Below are 19,391 nucleotides of genomic sequence, written 5' to 3'. Positions count from 1 at the left end.
GAGAGAGAGAGAGAGAGAATGCGATGATATGAAGATGATGTGTTTGTTGTTTTGTTTATGTGACAGAGACAGTGTTGAGAAAGGAAAGTGAAATTGCTGCTGAAACGGCCATAGGGTTGTGTCGTTTTCTGGAGTTGGAAGGTGGAATTGGAACCTCAAAAACTGAAAGGTGTGAGCTTTAAGCTTTAATGGTTCCGAAAGTGTTGCAGAGTTGAAAGTTTGGAGCTACGTTTGTTTCTTGTTTGTGTTCTAATTGCGGCTGTACCTACTGCTGCCACTCCCCACAGATTCCGAATATGCCAAATTGCCAATTTTCTTTTCGGTTTTTTTTTCGAAATTTTAAATTTAATACATAAAATATTTTTTTATAATTATTTAATGGGTAAAAAACATAAACAAGCCAATGAGAGAATAATTTGACACAAATAAGCCAAAGCAAAATCTGATTCATCAATCAACCAAAGCACATTTCTATGGAGTTCGAACCAATTTGGTTCGAACTCAGTTTCCATGTAATTCGAACTAATTACACATTGTAAACGTTTGCCACATAATTCGAACCAATTAGGTTCGAATTAGAGTGAAGAAATAGCCACCAAGTAATTCGAACTAATATGGTTCGAATTACTAAGAATTCGTTCCACACAGCAATTTAAGTTACGAACATAGTTTCTGCATCATGGCTTAATAAAACTCGCACAGTTACTTATTCCGGTGTGCATTAGACATACATTTCGTTTAAAACTGTGGAGACAGAACATATTCATTAACTAAAATCCCATTCAAAGTACATCACACTAACGTTAACAAATTCTATCAGTCACCAACTACAAGTAAGAAAACCGATAATAGTGGAATCTAAACGCGAAATTGAAAACAACAAAAGTACCAAAGCCACCAATACACCTAATCATGCCCCGTGTGTGCTCTGCTCCTCCGAGCTGTGGGCAACTCCGGCGTGTGTGGCAAGGCTGCCGACAAAGCCCACATCTCTTTGGCCGGTTCGGATCTGTCTCGTCCATATTGGTCCGTATCCGAGTGGACCTCAGACGACCCTCTCTCGCACGCCTCTTATTGGGGTCAGGGATGACAGTTGGCCAGTCATATGGTGGCCAGAAACCCTCCGGAATGGGAGGTGTGAAACCCATCCGATACACACTGAAGACCAAACTAAGACGATACACCTGGTGGACATAAGGCTCCCATGTAAGCCGTGAATAGGCACAGCATGCCAGTGCATGGGGACACGGGAAATGAAGTGTCTGGAAGTATCCGCAGTCACATGTCTGAGATGCAAGCGAGACTCTGTAGCTACCCAGTGAGAAAGAACCAGTCGGAGTTGTCTCTGCGACGGTGAACTCGGAGTTATCTCTGTCGTACACAGTAACCGTGAAGCACCTAGCCGTCTTCAAGTTGGCCTCTATACACTTCACCAAGTGCTGACTAAATTGTTGTCCGGTTCCCATCTGCGCCTCAGCCTCTCTCCCTTTGCGAACAAATAATTCGGCAAACCTTCCGTATGTTGCCTTCACTAGCGAGCACACAGGAAGGTTTCTAACACCCTTGAGGATCGAGTTCACACACTCAGATATATTCGTCGTCATGTGTCCGAATCTACGCCCCTCATCACAATGCTGTGTCCACAACGAATACTCAATCCGGTTCGCCTAGTCACACATCGTCGGGTCTTCGGACCTAAGAATATCAAACCAGTAATGGAACTCGACCTCGGTCTTAGTGTACGCCGCATTCACAAGTAGCCTCCTTGCGTCTTTGCCCTTGAAGGTGAGGGCAAAATTTGCCGCAACATGTCGAATGCAGAATGTCCGGTATGCAGACGGAGGTAACCAGCCTCCGTCAGGAGCCTCAAGCGTGGCCTTGATGCCGTTATGCCTGTCCGAGATAACCAGCATACCCGGCTGTGGTGTCACATGCTCACGCAGGTGGGAGAGAAAGAAGGACCACGACTCAGCATTCTCACCCTCGACTAATGCGAATGCAACAGGGAGTATGTTGGAGTTCCCGTCCTGTGCAATCGCGACAAGCAACATTCCCCCATACTTAATGTGTGTAATTCGAACCTAATTAGTTCGAATTATAGAGTTGGAGTTCGAACCTAATTGGTTCGAATTATGTGGCAAACGTTTACAATGTGTAATTCGAACCTAATTGGTTCGAATTACATGGAAACTGAGTTCAAACCAAATTGGTTCGAACTACATAGAAATGTGCTTTGGTTGATTGATGAATCAGATTTTGTTTTGGCTTATTTGTGTCAAATTGTTCTCTCCTTTGCTTGTTTACGTTTTTTACCCTTATTTAATTATATCTGTTATTTTAAAGTATTATTTTTGCGACAAACATAAAATGGAGTTACTTTCACGTTTAATATTTGGGTATATAAAACTTTTGAACGTTTTTAATTGAAGAAATAGAAACAAAAGGATGTGGTTGAGGAAAAAGAAAATAGAGGTGTTCATGAATCGGATTCAATTCGTATATTCACGGTGTTTATCCAAATTCGATCTAAAAATTATGGATATCAATCTGATTTGCAAAACTATTGAATTGGATTCAATCCACACGCTAATAGAATTAAATTGCGGATTTTATATATGTATCCACGTATCCGCAAATCTACAAAAATAAATAAATAAATAATTAAATATTAATTTTATATTTTATTCCAGAGCTTTAACCCTTAGAAGAGTTTGAGACAAGGGAATTTCATGCCTCGTTATCTCTTTGTGTTTTGTATGGAGTGTCTTGCTTGTTTTATTGTCTATTAGATTTCTCAAGACTCGTGGATACCGATATCAGTTTTCAGATATGACCCGAAAATATCTTATTTGATGTTTGCTGATGATCTACTGCTATTTTGTAAAGCTACGAAAACTCAGGTAGAGAAAGTTATGACGTGCATGGACTTTATTCTCCAAAGTATCAAGCCTGCGGATGAATCTTAGTAACTATAGGGTTCAATGTTCAAAGAATATTTCTGTGAGAAGGAAGAAAATGCTCTCATGAGTCTCTAGTATTCATTTTTGTCAAGACTTGGAAAGGTACCTAGAAGTTAATATTAGGCATGAAAAGTCTTTTAGGAGGTCGATTCAAGAAGTCAATAAAAAAATTCAGAACAAGTTTGCTAGTTGGAAGGGGTGTCTGTTGAATAAGACAGAAAGATTTTGTTTGGTTAAGTTGATAATAACTTCTATTCCGATCTATAACATGCAGTTATTCTCCTTCTAAAGTATGCATGTGAAAAAATTGATTCGTTGATGCAACAGTTCTTATGAAGAGGCCATAATAATGGGAGAGAGTTGCCATTGGTTAAGAAAATAGCTATTACTCCCAAAAAAGTAGATGATTTAGGTGTAAGATATACATACTGTGCTAATCTGGCACTTCTTGACAGGTTGGTTTGGGATTGTTTCAACAATAGAAACAAACTGTGGGTGCAGTTTGTGATGTAAAAATACTTCCAAAATTCGAATTGTTTTGGTGGTAGTCATGGATAGAATGCGTCGGCCACTTGAAAGAACATTCTTAAAACATATGAGGCTCTTAAATATGGGCTTAAGTGGAACACAGGGGATGTGTAGCAATCCATGTAGTACGATGAATGGATCCCGTTTGAAAGGCTTTATGATATTGTTTCCTATGCTCACATATCTGAGTCAGAATTTGTAGTGGCTGATTTGTAGCGTGAACTGCGTGATGGATCTTAGGTGGTAGATACGCTTGCTAAGACAATTCCTCTTGCAATTATATAATTCATTTGCGGCTTTTTCTACCCAAATTCGGCGGACCTCGATCTGGGGTGGAGTTGGTGGCCTACAAGGGCAAAAGGGTACAGAACAAGAGAAGGTTACAATGGGTTGTTAAAACATAAAGTGAATTGGAATAGAAATAGTGATTGGAGCTGGCTTTGACATTTAAATCTTTCAAAAATATCAAATTCACTATATGGATTGGACTTCATAACACTCTCCCGACGGAGGCTTTCTGATTCAAGCGACATCTAGCTAGTTCGGATTTATACCAGAAATGTAATGCAGTTTAGGAGACAATTGAACATTGCATGTGGGACTGTGTTAAATCCAATAGTCTTTGACAAATGTTAGACCCTCGCTTTATTGACTCGTTTGAAGGTACCTCCATTGAGGCTTAATTTAAAAAGGTCGTGCCTGGTAATGAGGTTCTTTTTAGGGTCGAGTGTAGTGATTGTGGAGATATATGTGTAATAATGTTTTTAATGTTGGGATTCTTTGGACGGATCATAAGGTGGTTGCCCTTATCAGAAGCACTATCATAGATTTGAGACTTCATATGCACCGGTATTCTTCCTATAGCACCTTTAAGAATCGTTGGTGTTGGAAACCCCTTGTAGGTAATAGTTTTAAAGTTAATTATAATGCAAATTTATTCCCTGATTTGAGTTTGGCTAGTTTTGTCTGTATTATTAGAGACTTTAATGAGAGTTGGATCTCGAACTGTTCTAGTAGTTCTCCTCCCTAGTCTACACTAGATGTTAGTTTTTTACAGTCTCGAGGGAGCTTGTCTTAGCCTGAAACTGCGGTTTGAGAGACATTGTGTGTGAAATGGATTGTTTGGACGTTCTGCACCTTTTGTATGACTCTGGTGGTAGGTACACGTCTGAAGTTGTTGATTTAGTTCACAAAATTTAGAAACTTTTATAAAGATATTGATATGTTCAAGTCAATTGGATAGCTAGAGAAGCAAATAAAACAGCGGATTAAATGGCTAAATATAGAGTAAGAAGTAATCTCAATCATGTAATTAGGTCAGAGCCTAGTAATGTTCTCTAGCAAATCATCACTTCTGATTTAGGAGGTGTTTGTTTTGGTCTTTTTTTTATTTAGACACAAAAAAATTAACTAATTATTATCATATATCTTATATTATTTTATTTTTATTATTTAAAAAAATATGTTTAATAATATTTTAAGAATAAATATATTTAAAGGAGTGAAAAAATAATTTTATTGATATTTTTTAATAAAAATAATCTTTTTAAATAATTTATATATTTTGTGGATATATCCGAAATCCGATCCGATAATTTTAGTACGGATTAGATCGAAATTTTGGTCATATTCGATCCGATTCGCGTTCATTTTTAGCAAAAAAAAAACAATGAGCCCTATTTTTTGAGTTTGAGTAAAATATCGTTTTTGTCCTTAACGTTTGGGGTAAGTCCCAAAATTGTCCCTAACGTTTCAATCGTCCTCTTTAAATCCCTAACGTTTTAAAATTGACTCAATATTATCCTGCCGTTAGGAATTCGTTAATAGAATTAACGGCGGGACAAAATTGAGACGATTTTGAAACATTAGGGACTTAAATAGGACGAAAACATCAGGGACAAAAACGATACATAAAAATAAATTTTATTTTATTTTATTTTTCAATAATATTAATTTTTTTACTGCACATAGTATTCAATTATTTTTTAATTACATCTAAATAAATTACACTTAATCACATTTCTTTCATTTAAAATAATTTTTTATAATTTTAAAGAATTTTGATACATTAGAGACAAAAAGTATAATTTATATTTTATTGTATATATATTATTTTTTTTCTAAAAGTTTATATATTAGTCATTCTACAAATATTTTATGATAACTAAAAATCTTTAAGAGTAAAATTATAAAAAAAATTAATTTATTTAAAATGAAAGTAATATGATTAAGTGTAATTTACTTAGATGTGATTAAAAAATAATTGAATACTATGTATAGTAAAAAATTGATATTATTGAAGGATAAAATTAAAATTTATTTCTATGTATCATTTTTGTCCCCAACGTTTTCATCCTATTTAAGTCCCTAACGTTTGAAAATCGTCTCAATTTTGTCCCGCTGTCAATTCTGTTAACGGATCCCTAACGGCAGGACAACATTGAGTCAGTTTTGAAACATTAGGGACTTAAATAGGACGATTAAAACGTTAAGAACAACTTTAGAATTTACCCCAAACGTTGGGGACAAAAACGATACTTTACTCTTTGAATTTTTCTAGGTGATTTTGTTCAAAATTTGGTTGAAAAATAATATTTGTGTTCGTATTCCATGTATTTTAAATCATGTTCGTATTACATATATATAAATCTCTCATAATTCTTTTTACAATTTAGAAGTAACTGCTTACGCTTATAAAAAATAAAAATTACTCTAGTTTGGCCTGATGCTAATTTTTTTATCCTTTGTTTGAACAGAATTATAAAAAACTTTTGAAAAGTAGTTTATAAAAAATTAAAAATTAGTTTTTAAAACATAATTTTTTAAAAATGGCAACATCTATGTTTGATAAATTAAATTAAAAATAATTTTTAATAAACACAAATAATAATAAATATGTTTCATAAAATAATTTTAAAATTTAAAAATATTATAATAGATATTAATATATAAAATTATATTAGACTTTTTAATTTTGATAAATACAAATTATTTTTAAAAAGTTCCATCTTAAATACTTTCAAAAGTACTCCTATTTTTTAAAAATTACAAATACAAACATAAATCTTTTTTATTTACTAAATACAAAATAAAAAAAACTTTGTGCTTTTCAAAAAACACAAACACATTTTAAAAAAAATTTACCAAACCAAAATTTATATTCAAGTAAGCAATCATCCAATCACTTCCCTAATGTCCTTGGCACATAGATTATATGACATTTGATGAAGCATTTTTGTTATATAACATGTGATAAGACTTTCTTTGAGATATAGTGCTAGCTTCACTTATAAATATGACATTAATCATCTCTCTATATCTTGTGTAATATCAATAACTAATGTTAAAAGAAAAAGAGCATACTTTACCCTTAAATTCACCCTTGAATTCATCAATTGTTTCCAGTCATATTTTGGTAACCAGTCCATCGAAAATTGAAAAATTAATTGAGTGATAATCACTCTTAGTTATCCCTCCTATAAAATACTTTATGAATTCATCAATTTCATTCCCCTAAGTATCTAGTAAAAATGCGGAAATTAATTGAAAGAAAGAGTTCAATCCTCTAATTTTGATTTCTCGAAATTTGAGATCCCTATGCATGTACATACATGTAGTCCAATGGGAACAAGGAACAAGTTACAAGTATGTGCTTTATCATAAATCATATATTCATATGAGTTGAGAAGATTTTTCTTTCACGATAATAAATAAATCAATATGAGAAGCACTTAGTTACCACTATTAATACTTGATTAGGGGAAAAATCCTCCATCAACATAAACTCATGAAAAATTGCCACATGATCCAGATTGTTGGCTAATCAGCTCAGAACAAGGCCAAGGGCTAACCTGATGAGCAACACCAACCACATCAGAACACTGCCAAGGTGGTGTTCTAGGTCCTGTCTCCCCATGAAGGTTGATATCAGATAAACAAACCTCAGTGAAAGGTGCTTTATTCAACCCTTTTATCAAGCCAGCTTGAAGAACCTTCACACCCCACACATTATTGATAGTTATGCCCTTCACAACTGGGAGGGCGTTAGGGTCAAACCTGTCATCAGGATGGCCCCCAACATCCCCGGAAATCTTTATTCCCTTCCTAGCATCCTCTATATACACATGAGACACTGTTATGTTATGTATAAGCCCTCCCCTGCCGGTGTTAGTCTTGATATGGATGCCTACTCCCATCTTGAAAAGGTTGATGTGTTCGGCGAGCACATTCTCCACCCCGCCGGAGGTTTCGCTGCCGACTGCAATGCCGGAAAATGGAGATGAACCAGTTACACGCCGGATGGTAATGTCGGAGCTAGGGCGACCATAAGCAATACCGTATTCGTCCCAACCACTCTTCACAGCCACAAGATCATCTCCAGTAGATATATATGAGTCCTCTATGCAGACATTTGAACTTGAATCTACATACATGAATCATATATATTATATAAGATTAAATCAAAACAAGGATAATCTTACTTTTCAAACAAGGTAACAATCCACTAACTGAACTCGTGGAATAATCAATGTTCATAATCCCCATATTTTTTCATGTCCTGTATGAGACAATGCATTGTTTATCTTAGAAAGAAAAGGTACAACAACCAATATGTAAAACTCACAATAATACAACAATAATGAGGTTCATTAGTCCTTTGATTGTTTATTATAATATACAAACCTGGATCAATTCCATCAGTATTAGGAGAGTCACGTGGGGCCAAAATAGTGGTGAATCTTACGACGACATTGCTGGAAGGAAGCAAGAAAGTTTCGAATCAGATTTCAAGGTAATGGCTAGTCCAAGCCGCCACAAGCAACAAAGTAACAAGAGCATGAACTATTAAGTAATAGTACAAACTTATAAGAATTGGCCATAATCATGTTAAACCAACGTTAGAAAGAAAAAGATAACTCTTCATGACCTATATACTTGACCAATACCTGCAGTAAACTGGATGTATGTTCCAGAAGGGAGAATCCTTGAAAATCACATTTGAAATTATAATATTTTTGGAGTTCACAAATTCAACAAGGTTTGGTCTGGTAAACTTAAGTGTTTGCTTTCTCCACATGTTCCACCACACTTCTCCTTGACCATCAATTGTCCCGTTCTCCCCTATGAACATATAAATATCGATAAGAAAGAGAATCAGTCCAGTTTTTACATGATAGCTCAAAGACTTAAAATAACCGGAGAAGCGTACTGCTCCATATGCAATCAATAAAATTATGACCATGGAATACAAGGCTTTTCCAGCATGCAATTTCCTTTTACTCCTCTTAATTATTCTAGATATCATGCTTTATATACTTATAAAAAGTTATATGGTGCACTCAGTGGTATAACTATATAAAATGAAAATTTGATTTAGTATTAAGCATTAGCAACATATTTTTTCATAGTTTCCTCCGAAGATATTGAATATTATTAGATACAAACCTGTGATTATCACATCCTCAAGTCCATCTCCATGGAGAAAACTCATATACCTTCCTCCGGGGAGCTCCCTTCCTCTGCCATAAGATGGCAATGGTGCAATCAAGGGCCAAGTTGACAAATCCTAAGGAATGCAAAGAAGAGCACCAATTAGTTTTAGGATCATTGAAGTCATTGTTCATCTGAACTTTTACTTTTAAACCTTCTCTTTTTAATCTCTAACAATGAGCATTGAACTCGGCCTATGTTTACATAGCCAGTGCCAAGCCCAGAAAAATGAGGAGGATTGTGTTAGGCTTACGACAGCTTACGTAAAACTTTGTCGCATCCCAATGCATGGACAGAATGCAACGATGTTTTGATCCATGTAGCCAATCCCATCTAGTGGAAAAAGGCTTTGTGAAGTTTCTAACTATGAGAAATGGAGATTATATTCACATGCTAGCAGAGAAAGCATTTGTTAAGTTTGTTAATTTATTGAAAAAATATATTTTGATATTCAACACTATAATGGTTCATGGATACATATTGAAGGTCCAAACAGACTCACAAGCTTTGGAACTTATACCACCTGGCATGTTGTTGAGTGTGATTGAATATATGTTGATTTTGTGTGTAGCCACTGGCTAGCTGATAACCATGCATTCATGAGGAAGATAAAAATGGATACTTCAATATTGTTTATGCAAGGAACAATGCTAAAGAACTAAGAGTACTCCAACAAGTAATTGACCAAAGTAGTGGTAAAACGTTGCTATTATAAGCTGCCTAAGTTTTAAGTATTACAATGTCAAAATTCCTACGCCTAAGAATAAAGGATTTAATTTCCATGCAACTACGGTGCATAACCGGTGTCAAATAATCCCAAATAACTACCAACCATGATTTTTCACCTTCCCAAATTCTATTAGTCAATTTTATAATGTCACATTATACACATTGCTTCAATGAGCAAAGATTGAACAAGTATGAGAAGTGGCTAAAATTAGTCCACCATATATATGGAACCTCCTATAAGTCAGTATCTTATTCAGTATTTACACACTTACTTGTTCATCAAATGAAAAAGACAGCAGTGCCAGCTATCTATGCTGCCCCATTAAATTATTTTTGCTAAAGGCTATAAATGTCATGCACATGCTGCCATGCTAGTGATGAAGACAAAGACCCATCAATATGCTTTTTCAATCTCACCCATAGGAAAAAGGGACCCGCCATAGCAATTATAGATTGTCCGTTTCCAATGAATACGATCCATTATACAATCATCTATGACTTTATAGTACACTGCTACCAACCATATTAATAAACGTGGTCATATGGACCCAAACCATCATGATAACCATATATAAGAAGGAATGCTTTGTAGTAAATTGCTACTGTAATTTTAATCTGTGACCTTAAAATAGTGTTTTCCCATAGAATATTTATTAATGTCATTGGTACTTGTAGCAAAAAATGGACGCTTGTCAAGTATGAATAGAACCAAGACCTCAAGTCTTTTTCTTTCACTGTATTGCCCAGCAAGAGTTTTCACATAGCAATATAATAAACACATACAGACAAGATAACAAATTACAAATAGACCTGCTTAAAGCTAAAATAATATGGATAAACGTCATGTTCAAATATTTTCCAATAAAGTCATTATCCAAAGTTTTTAATTAGAACCTTAGTAATCATAAAACTTGATACTATTTCCTGAAATGTTTAACAGCAACATAAATGACAATAAATATTTATTTTGGGAAAAAAATGTCAAAACGATAGGTTAGGTCATGTGATATTAAATCCAGCCTTAATTAATTTGAACTAATTTACAGCTTCGTAGAGCATTTTACTTAATTAACCTGATCTGTCCTTGACCTGTCGGGTTGAAAGATACCGTTGAAAAATCAAAAAACCTTATCTAAAAGCCCACAAAAAAACTTTTAAAAATCTAGTGAAATATTTTTTTTCTATGAAGTCTAAACAAACTTTCAAATGTTAGTCAAAATAAAAGATACCGGTTTAAAAATTAATATTAGAAAAATTATTTTTTTCTGAAAAAAAATGATCGCATCAAATAATAAGAAAGTAAAGGAATTTGTTGATTTTAATATTTACGTGTAAAACTTTTTTTACACTATTCTAAAATGAATAAAAGTAATTAAATTACCTTTCACCCCAATCTAAAAAAGAGAAACCACTTTTATCTATGTAATGTTAAAAGTTACAACAACTCATTGGATGCACTAAAGTCTAACATTATGCATAAACAATAAAACTCTTTATTTTTTATCTTCTACATAATTTTATGATTTCCATATCTTATTTGCTTCTATTAGAGTGCACCAATGTCAATCAAACTTAAGGGGTTATTTTTAGTTGTACACAGAATAATTAAACTTGTTTGAATATCTATATATTAAAATACTATTTTACTAATCACATTATAATTTTTTTTTTAAATTATGCTTCACAAATATCTTATTTTCAATGAATACTATAAACTGATCAATGAATTGAAAAAAAAAATGTTTAATCCTCAAGTTTTAGCTAAGTTTCAATTTCATTTCTATTAATTGAAATAGGAAAAATATAAGTAGATAATGAAAATATTAAAATATATCGGATGTTTATTTTACTAGGTGTGTGAATGATTATTCTAATATTAAAATTTAGACGGATAACTTGGAGGTGTAATATGTTTTTATTGTATTGATAATTGTTCATATTGTTCAAGAAAGTCATTGATTTCTTAACATAACATATTGAAATATATTATTTAGTTGAAATATATTATTAACTAAAAAGGTTTAATTTTGATATATATAAAAAATGTTTTTCTCATTCCTCCAATCGTATCGTTTTTTTATGAACATTCACGAAATATTTCGAAATCAATGTAAAAATAATTATTTTAGCTATCACATCAAAATTGAATTCTAACTAAAATATTAAAAAAGCGCAGAATCATGTGTCGCATATAATTAGTTAGTTGTGGTAGGAACCTGTGTGGCTCTGATAACGGCACCGGCGGCCAGGTAGAGCGTCATGTGGCTGGTGAGATTGAAAGGCTCCGATACGTAGATGCCAGGTGGCACGAAGAGGACGGTGCCGCCGTTCCTGTGGAGGTGACGGATTCTGTAGACTGCTTCACGGAAAGCCTTGGTGTTGAGAGTAACGCCGTCGCCAACACCGCCGAAGTCCGTTATGGAGATTTTGTCGGTGCGGCGAGGGAAGGGAACGATGTTGGAACACGTGACCACTTCTTCGGCGGAAAGCGCATCGAAGAAGAAGAAGCAGAGTAAGGTTAGGAGCGTTGTTGGAAGAAGCATTTTAGGCTTTTGTGAGTGAGATTTAGAGAGAGAGAGAGAGAGAGAGAGAGAGAGAGAGAGAGAGAAAAAAAAGAATGGTAGATGGTTGTGAAGAGTGAAGGGTGCATTAAAAGTGGTGCTTCATTTGCTTTCTCTGTCTCTGCTGTGTCTTCTCCACATAGAAAAGAATCTAATGCTCTCTATGTGTTTCAAAATTGGTAGAAACTCACGTAAAAAATGTGCTTATGTGAGTTGATATTTAAACATAATTAGATCATTTAAGAATAATTAAATAATTTAATAGATTTAATTAAATTATTATTTAATAATTTTTAAGTATTAATTTTATATAGAAATAATTGTGTATAAATTTTTACTTTTAAATATAATAGGTGAAAATTTAGGTATTATCTTTTGCGTGTGAAATTATTTTTAAATATTAACTTTACGAAAAAATAAATGTATCTGAATTTTTACTAATATATTATCTACTCAATTAATATATAAATAAATTAAAATTAGTTCAGTTTTGAACAAGCAATTAAAAAGATTCAATCATCGATAAAAATACATCGAATTCATTTTTAGATCTAAATAAATTTCAATTAAAAGGAGAAAAAGAAAAAATGTAGCAACAATAGCAATAATAAAAAAAGACGATTGAGAGAAAACACGCAAAGAAAAATAAGGAATGCGAAGACGAAGAAAAAGGAATAACACGAAAAAGAAGGAATGCAACGACGAAGAAGTATATATTTGCGTTAGTGACACGCTGGTGTAATGAAAGTGGTTTTTGTTGAGTTTGGGCTAACTTTGTTATACTTGGTTGCCAAAAATACTTGGATGCGTAGCTAGACTGATTAGAAATTTAGAGTCTTTTTTTCTCCTTATAAGAATAAGGGTTAAGTACGATTTTGCTTACTAAGGTATAAGTCGAAAATTTTTTGTCTCCATTTTTTTTTTTGCATATAAAATCGTCCTCTAATGGTTTAAAGCCAAATTTTAAAATAGTTTTTTTTAGGGGTGGCAAAGCAGGCCGGCCGCCCCAACCCGCCCTGCCCCGCCTAGGTCCGTCCCATAAACAGGGTGGACTGGCCCGCCCCGCCAACTAAAATGAGTTCAAAATGCTAACCCGCCCTGCTTTATGGCGGATTGGCGGATTGGCGAGCTAGCCCGCTTGACTCTTTTTTTCTTTGAAAAATAAAATTCATTAAAATTAACCAAAAAATAATAATTAAAAAATTAAATACAAATAAAAATAGTCAAATTATAATATAATTTTTTTACTATTTTTAACTTCAATAAAATTGTTTAAAATAATATTTGTCAATAAAATCATCTTTATTTTAAAAAATAAGTTACATAATTTGAGCATATATACGAAATTGTAAAATAAAATAAATAAAGTTAATAACTAAACTTGACCCATTTTGTCATCTCTAATTTTTTTATTTAAATATTAAAATTTTGGACCAAATTATCTATAATAAAAAAATTATAAAATAAAAAAATAAGAGAAAAGAGTATTTTTATTCTTACGAAGGAAAAAAGGAAGAAAAAGTTGTCTACATCCACTTCTACTTTCATTCCCGTCTTTATATGATTTTAGTCCCTAAAATAAAAATAATTTTAAAATTAAGTTAAATTTTAGGGACAATGTTATATTAACAAAAAATTAAGACGAAAAAAATTTTTTGACTTATATTTTAAAAACTAAAATCATATTTAATCCTAATAATAAAGAATAAAGACAAATTCAGTTTTCGTCTATTTTTTTTCAAGAGATAATATAATCTCTATTCCAAACAAAAAAATATTTACTCTAACAATATTTTTTTAGGGCAAGAGAAATTATTTATCAAAAAAATAATATAGAATTCTTTACCTTAAGTCCTTAACACATATGCCGCTTTATTACAATATTACATATATGGCTTTCTAATTTTAACACATGTAAACTATGAATTAGAGAAAGTTGTTTTTATTTATCGCAACTTGCACTCAAATCGTTGAATTGTAGATGAAGATTCAAGACAACCACCACCATTTTTTTTCCTACTTTTTTCGTACTATATTTTTTAATTTAATAAATTAAAAATTAATTTATTACGAATCTAAATTTTATTTAAAAATTATTAACTAATAAATTACTATATATACAAAACATAATTTAAATTATCGATACTTATAGTCACAAAAAATTACCAACACTTATTTAAATAAATAAATTAATTAATTATTTGATCAACTCAAATTAATCATAACAACCATTTATTTTATTGATATAAACATTTTAACAATAAAACTATATATACAAAATTTTACTAATTAAATCTAACCAAATCGATATAAGTTTGACAAAAAAAAATGTACGTCTGTCCGCAAATTATTTTTGATATGGGGTGGAAATAGTGTATTTTAGGATTATGGATAATAAAAGTGTTATTCTCAAATATAAAACTTTTTTATTTAAAATGTGAAAATCGGATTCTCCGATTTATAATTTTTTTTTTTTAAAATTATAACAAATAAATCGGACTCTCCAATTTAATATTTACAAAATTTTAAAAATTAAATTACAAAGTAATTGGTAGATCGATTAATGATTTTCATATCAAAATAAAACACATGCACACACCAACAGAATTAAATGACACACATTTATCTTCCATAATAAAAAATTTTAGCCACGCCTGTCACTTAATTTTTGTCTCTGCATTTCTTTTTAACACAAAAATTTTATTACAAAGCATATAAATTCAGTTGAAGGCTTGGTTTAAAAACAATTTAAACACCTAACTTTATTGTTAAAAGTAAATATTGACTAAACATCTCATCTAATATAATTTAGAAATAAGAATAAAAATTTAAATAGTCATACTAAATCCAATTAATTTTGACAAACATTAGAACCACAGGATATGAATATCAGGTTAATATTTAAATTTGGTTATCGAAAAATTACACATGAATCAATTTAATTTTTCAATTTAGTATTTAAAAAATAATTACATCATTTAAATTAGTATTTTGATAAAATTGTCATTTATGACTTTAATGTGTTACGTGACGTTCAAAAATGAAGAAGATAATAAAAAATGACAATTTTAAAAAAAATTAAATTAATACGTTAAATCTAATCAAATTAACTTATTTATAATATGCAAAAGGAAAAGTCTAGGAGGCAATAGTTTTATTAAATTTTGGCCAGTATGTAACCACCAGTAGAGAAATGTGAGCCATTGGATGAAATCTCACACCAATCTCACACCATCAAATCATCATTAATGACTAATTGATGACTAACAGTCACAAAAATTACTGGCCCCTAGCATTGCTCTATGCAAAATATTGAAAAGAACTTTTCTCTTCTATCACAACGGATTATTTATTAATCATATGAGATATATATAAAAATTAGTTATTAAAATAAAATAACATTAAAATATAAAATATATATTAAAAATAAATTAAATTATATATAATAATTGATTTTTAGGTGCAAATAATAATTTTTGTTATCTATATCATGACTATGTAGATAAGATAAGTTGGGATTTTTTTAAAATAAATAAATTAAATATTTTATTTATCGAAATATATGATTAGAAATGTTTTTATTGAAATATATCGTATATCTTATCTCGTTTATTCTGTAAACGAGATAACACCAAAAAAATAAAGGTATATATCGTTTATACTACTGTATAATTATGATGTTTATACTGTAAACGATATACGTTAAAACAAATTTTCAGTAGCTATAAAAGGATGTGTAATTCTTTGTATTCTCCACAAACATTTCACTACTTATTTTTTACCTATTCCTTCCGAAAATAAGCCAAAATGTCCAGTAGTAATAGATACTTGGTTGTAAGTGTGTATTCGAATTGTCGTATAAGAAATAGTGATAATGGAGTGACATTTGAGTGTGAGAATTCCATTCTGTTGCATATCCGACCAGTAAGTTCATTAGCAGAATTAAAGAGTCTGATATTAGGTAGCATCGGTGGTAGGCAGCGGGAGAAAAGAGATCGGAAGGGTGGGGTATAGGTCACTAGTACCGATAGAAAATAGAGTTTTTCAGGTTCATCTGTTTTGACTCTACGACGATGAGCATGTGCGCCTGATGTTTGACATCTATGGAAGAATCATGGCGGAGCAAGTGATGAAGCCTTCTGCGGAGGTTGGTGACGTCGGTGGCGGTGGATCTGGATTGTCAGACTTCGTCCAAGATGACCCACCTCTCGTACCACCACCGATTCATGTTGCCAGTACAGTGAAAGACTTGGAGGTCGACGGGGAGGACTCCGACAATGAGTATGTTACGGATAGCAACGAGAGCGGTTTCTCCAAGGATGATAATGAGGAGGAAGAGTTTGTACCAGAGACTATAGTCGAGGCATCGCGTAGGTATCTTTTGTCTCCCCACACCCAATTCCTTCCTTGTCATCTGTACTCAGTCACTATGGTACGTTGGATCTGGACGCAATGCAAGAGAAGAACCTATTTTCCAACATGGATGAGAAAGATTACAACTTGGACGGTGGTGTGGAGTTAGGGTTGGCCACAGATTCAAAAGCAGAGTTGCAGTAATGCAGGGTGTGAAGAATTATAGCATTCGCAGAAGTGCTGAATACCGAATAGTAGAGTCGAATTGATTAAAGTACCATGTGTGTTGCCGACAACATACAACAGGCTGCCCTTAGAGTCTCAGTGTTGCTCTCTGACAGAATCTCGAATACTGGTAAGTTAAAGATTCATTGTGGTCTATATTCTCAGTTGTCATTATCATACTTGTTGAACCTGTTTACCACTGTTGTTCTATTTTGCTAGGGAGGTGCGTAGGGTGGGAGGAGCGCACACGTGTTTGGCACCCACAATGTCGCAGGACCACCGACAGTTGGACAGCAGTCTCATTTGCCATGTCATCCTTCCGTTGATACAATCAAACATGTCCGTCAGCATCTCACTCTTACAAGGTGCAGTTAGGCAGAGCTATCACTTCAAACCCTCGTGTTGGTCCCTGCTTTACTGTGTCATGCCAATCAACCTGTAGACATTTGCAACATTAACCACCATTCAGTCAATCTGTCTTAATAATGTTATGCGAAAAATGAAGAATAGTAAAACCAAACTAAACAGTTACCTTACAGTCATAAGGAACATGTAAATCCGTCGCTCAGGTGGACACCACTTAGGGAACCTCTGGTATTTCCAAGATACCAGTAAAGGAGTGTATTCGTTGATGTCTGTGGTGGAGCAGTGGGCCGCAGAGCATAAGAAATGGTACGTCCATGCTAGCACCGCAGATTCCTAGGACAAACTTCAGCATCTCTCAAAGTTGTCTATTAGTGGGAGCCACCAGAGATGAACCTGATTATTGGACTTATCAGTCATCAGGTAATCTCCGATCATCAACAGTATGTAGCACCTCGTATACTGTCGAAAGGTGGTTGGGTCACCAATACCAAGTGGTATCTGTCGAACATGCTCTTGAAGCAATGTCAACTTCAGGGAGAAAGACTCCTTCCTCCATGCTCCCTGCTGTTGGATTACAGGAGGCCTGACACCGAGTAGTTTCTCAACCAACTCCCAGGCCCCGGTTCCGTACCATGTGTGAAAGTCATGAAAGCAACTACCTACAGGCTCTCCGTTAGTGTGCAGCCCGATGTAGTATGCGACGTCCTATAGGGTGATCGTGCATTCACCCCACGGCAGGTGAAAGGTGTGGGTTTCTGGGCATCAACGCTCAACGAATGCTGTGATCAAGGAGTTGTCAAACACAAAATCCTTGAATGGCAATGCGTCACTAAACTTGGCCTCTCTTAGGTACGGGACAATGGCATCTGCTAGTGGGAGTGTGTGACTCACTCTCCTTAAAAGCAGCAGGTCAGACCTCTAGTAAACAATAAAAATACCGAATCAAAAATTAATTTGAGTTATAAGTAAACTATTTAAGCAAATAATTACAAATATTTAAATTATAATTTTATTTACATAAAAAGTTTACTTGAATAATAAAAATATTTAGTAAAATAATTAACTTAAACGTCTGTATAATATAATGCAAATGAAAATATCTCATAAGATAATTAATAACAACACTAATAAATGTCTATTTTATAACCAACAAATACACCATCAACTTGATAACTTATTTTAAATAACAAAAAAATTTTATACAAAAAATAATTTACNGATTTTTATCAACACTTTTCAATAAAAAACGTTCTAAAATATATATTTTGTTAATTAAAATATTTATTTAAAAAAATTCCGATAAAATGAAGTATAAAGTAGTACTCTTATCCATATTTTATTAATCTTAAATTTAAATTAATTTTTGATGCTATATAATAGTTAAAATATCGATTTAATTATTAAAATTTTTTAATATTATAATTTTAAGTGAATAAAACAATTTATAAAACTTATAGGAAATTTAAAAATTTTATATTTTAAATCTTATTATAATTTTATAATTTACGTATTTAATTTGTTTGTTCGATTTCACATAAAATTTCAAAATTTTTGTGCTTGTTTGACACATTTTAAGTTATTAAGGTTGCGTTTATTTACAGAGACATGACACACAAAATCATGTTTTGCAGAGGAGATATGGACAGAGACAGTATGTCTATAGATATTGAATTAGTATATTTTGTGTTCATTCTGATAGGAAAGACACAGAGACATTAACAAAGGATACAACTTATTTTTCATTTGTTTTTATTATTTTTGTTAATTTTTTATAATTATATATTTTTATTATTATATTTTTTATCTCAAATTTTTTGAATAAAAAAAATTAAAATAAATTAAATTTTTATAATTTGTTCTAATTTATCATCAAATAGAATATAAAAATATAAAATTTTATATTTTTGTCCATTAATATCTTATCTTATCCTATTCTAAATGTCTTATCCTATTCTGTTCAAAAAAACACAGCCTAACCAAAATGGAGTAAAAAATGAAGTCAATTATTACCACTCTCACTGTTCATTATAAAAAAATAAAAGTCTTCTTCGGTCAAAATAGAAATAGAAAAGAAAAAGCTGAGACATAGCCATGTACTCCTCTCTCGGTTTCACTTCTTATTCTCTCTCTCTCTGCTTTCTCTTACATCACATTCACTCTCTCTTTCTCTGGTTCTCAT

General features: G+C 32.5%; 1 protein-coding gene across 1 annotated transcript; it reads right to left on the bottom strand.

Moving 5' to 3' along the window:
• Nucleotides 1–7,031: 7,031 nt before the first annotated feature.
• On the bottom strand, nt 7,032–12,442 carry LOC107496535 (probable polygalacturonase). Its single transcript, XM_016117813.3, has 5 exons — nt 11,924–12,442; nt 8,934–9,054; nt 8,435–8,609; nt 8,172–8,242; nt 7,032–7,911 (listed from the first exon to the last, which is right to left on the bottom strand). The coding sequence occupies exons 1-5, from the start codon at nt 12,248–12,250 to the stop codon at nt 7,274–7,276; spliced, it is 1,332 nt and encodes a 443-aa protein (XP_015973299.1). The 5' UTR covers nt 12,251–12,442; the 3' UTR covers nt 7,032–7,273.
• Between the last annotated feature and the right edge of the window lie 6,949 nt (nt 12,443–19,391).

The sequence above is a fragment of the Arachis duranensis genome, chromosome 7, assembly GCF_000817695.3.
Source record: "Arachis duranensis cultivar V14167 chromosome 7, aradu.V14167.gnm2.J7QH, whole genome shotgun sequence".
Lineage (NCBI taxonomy): Eukaryota > Viridiplantae > Streptophyta > Magnoliopsida > Fabales > Fabaceae > Arachis > Arachis duranensis.
Note: the sequence above shows the minus strand (reverse complement) of the source record. Positions and strands in the feature narration are given on the sequence as shown.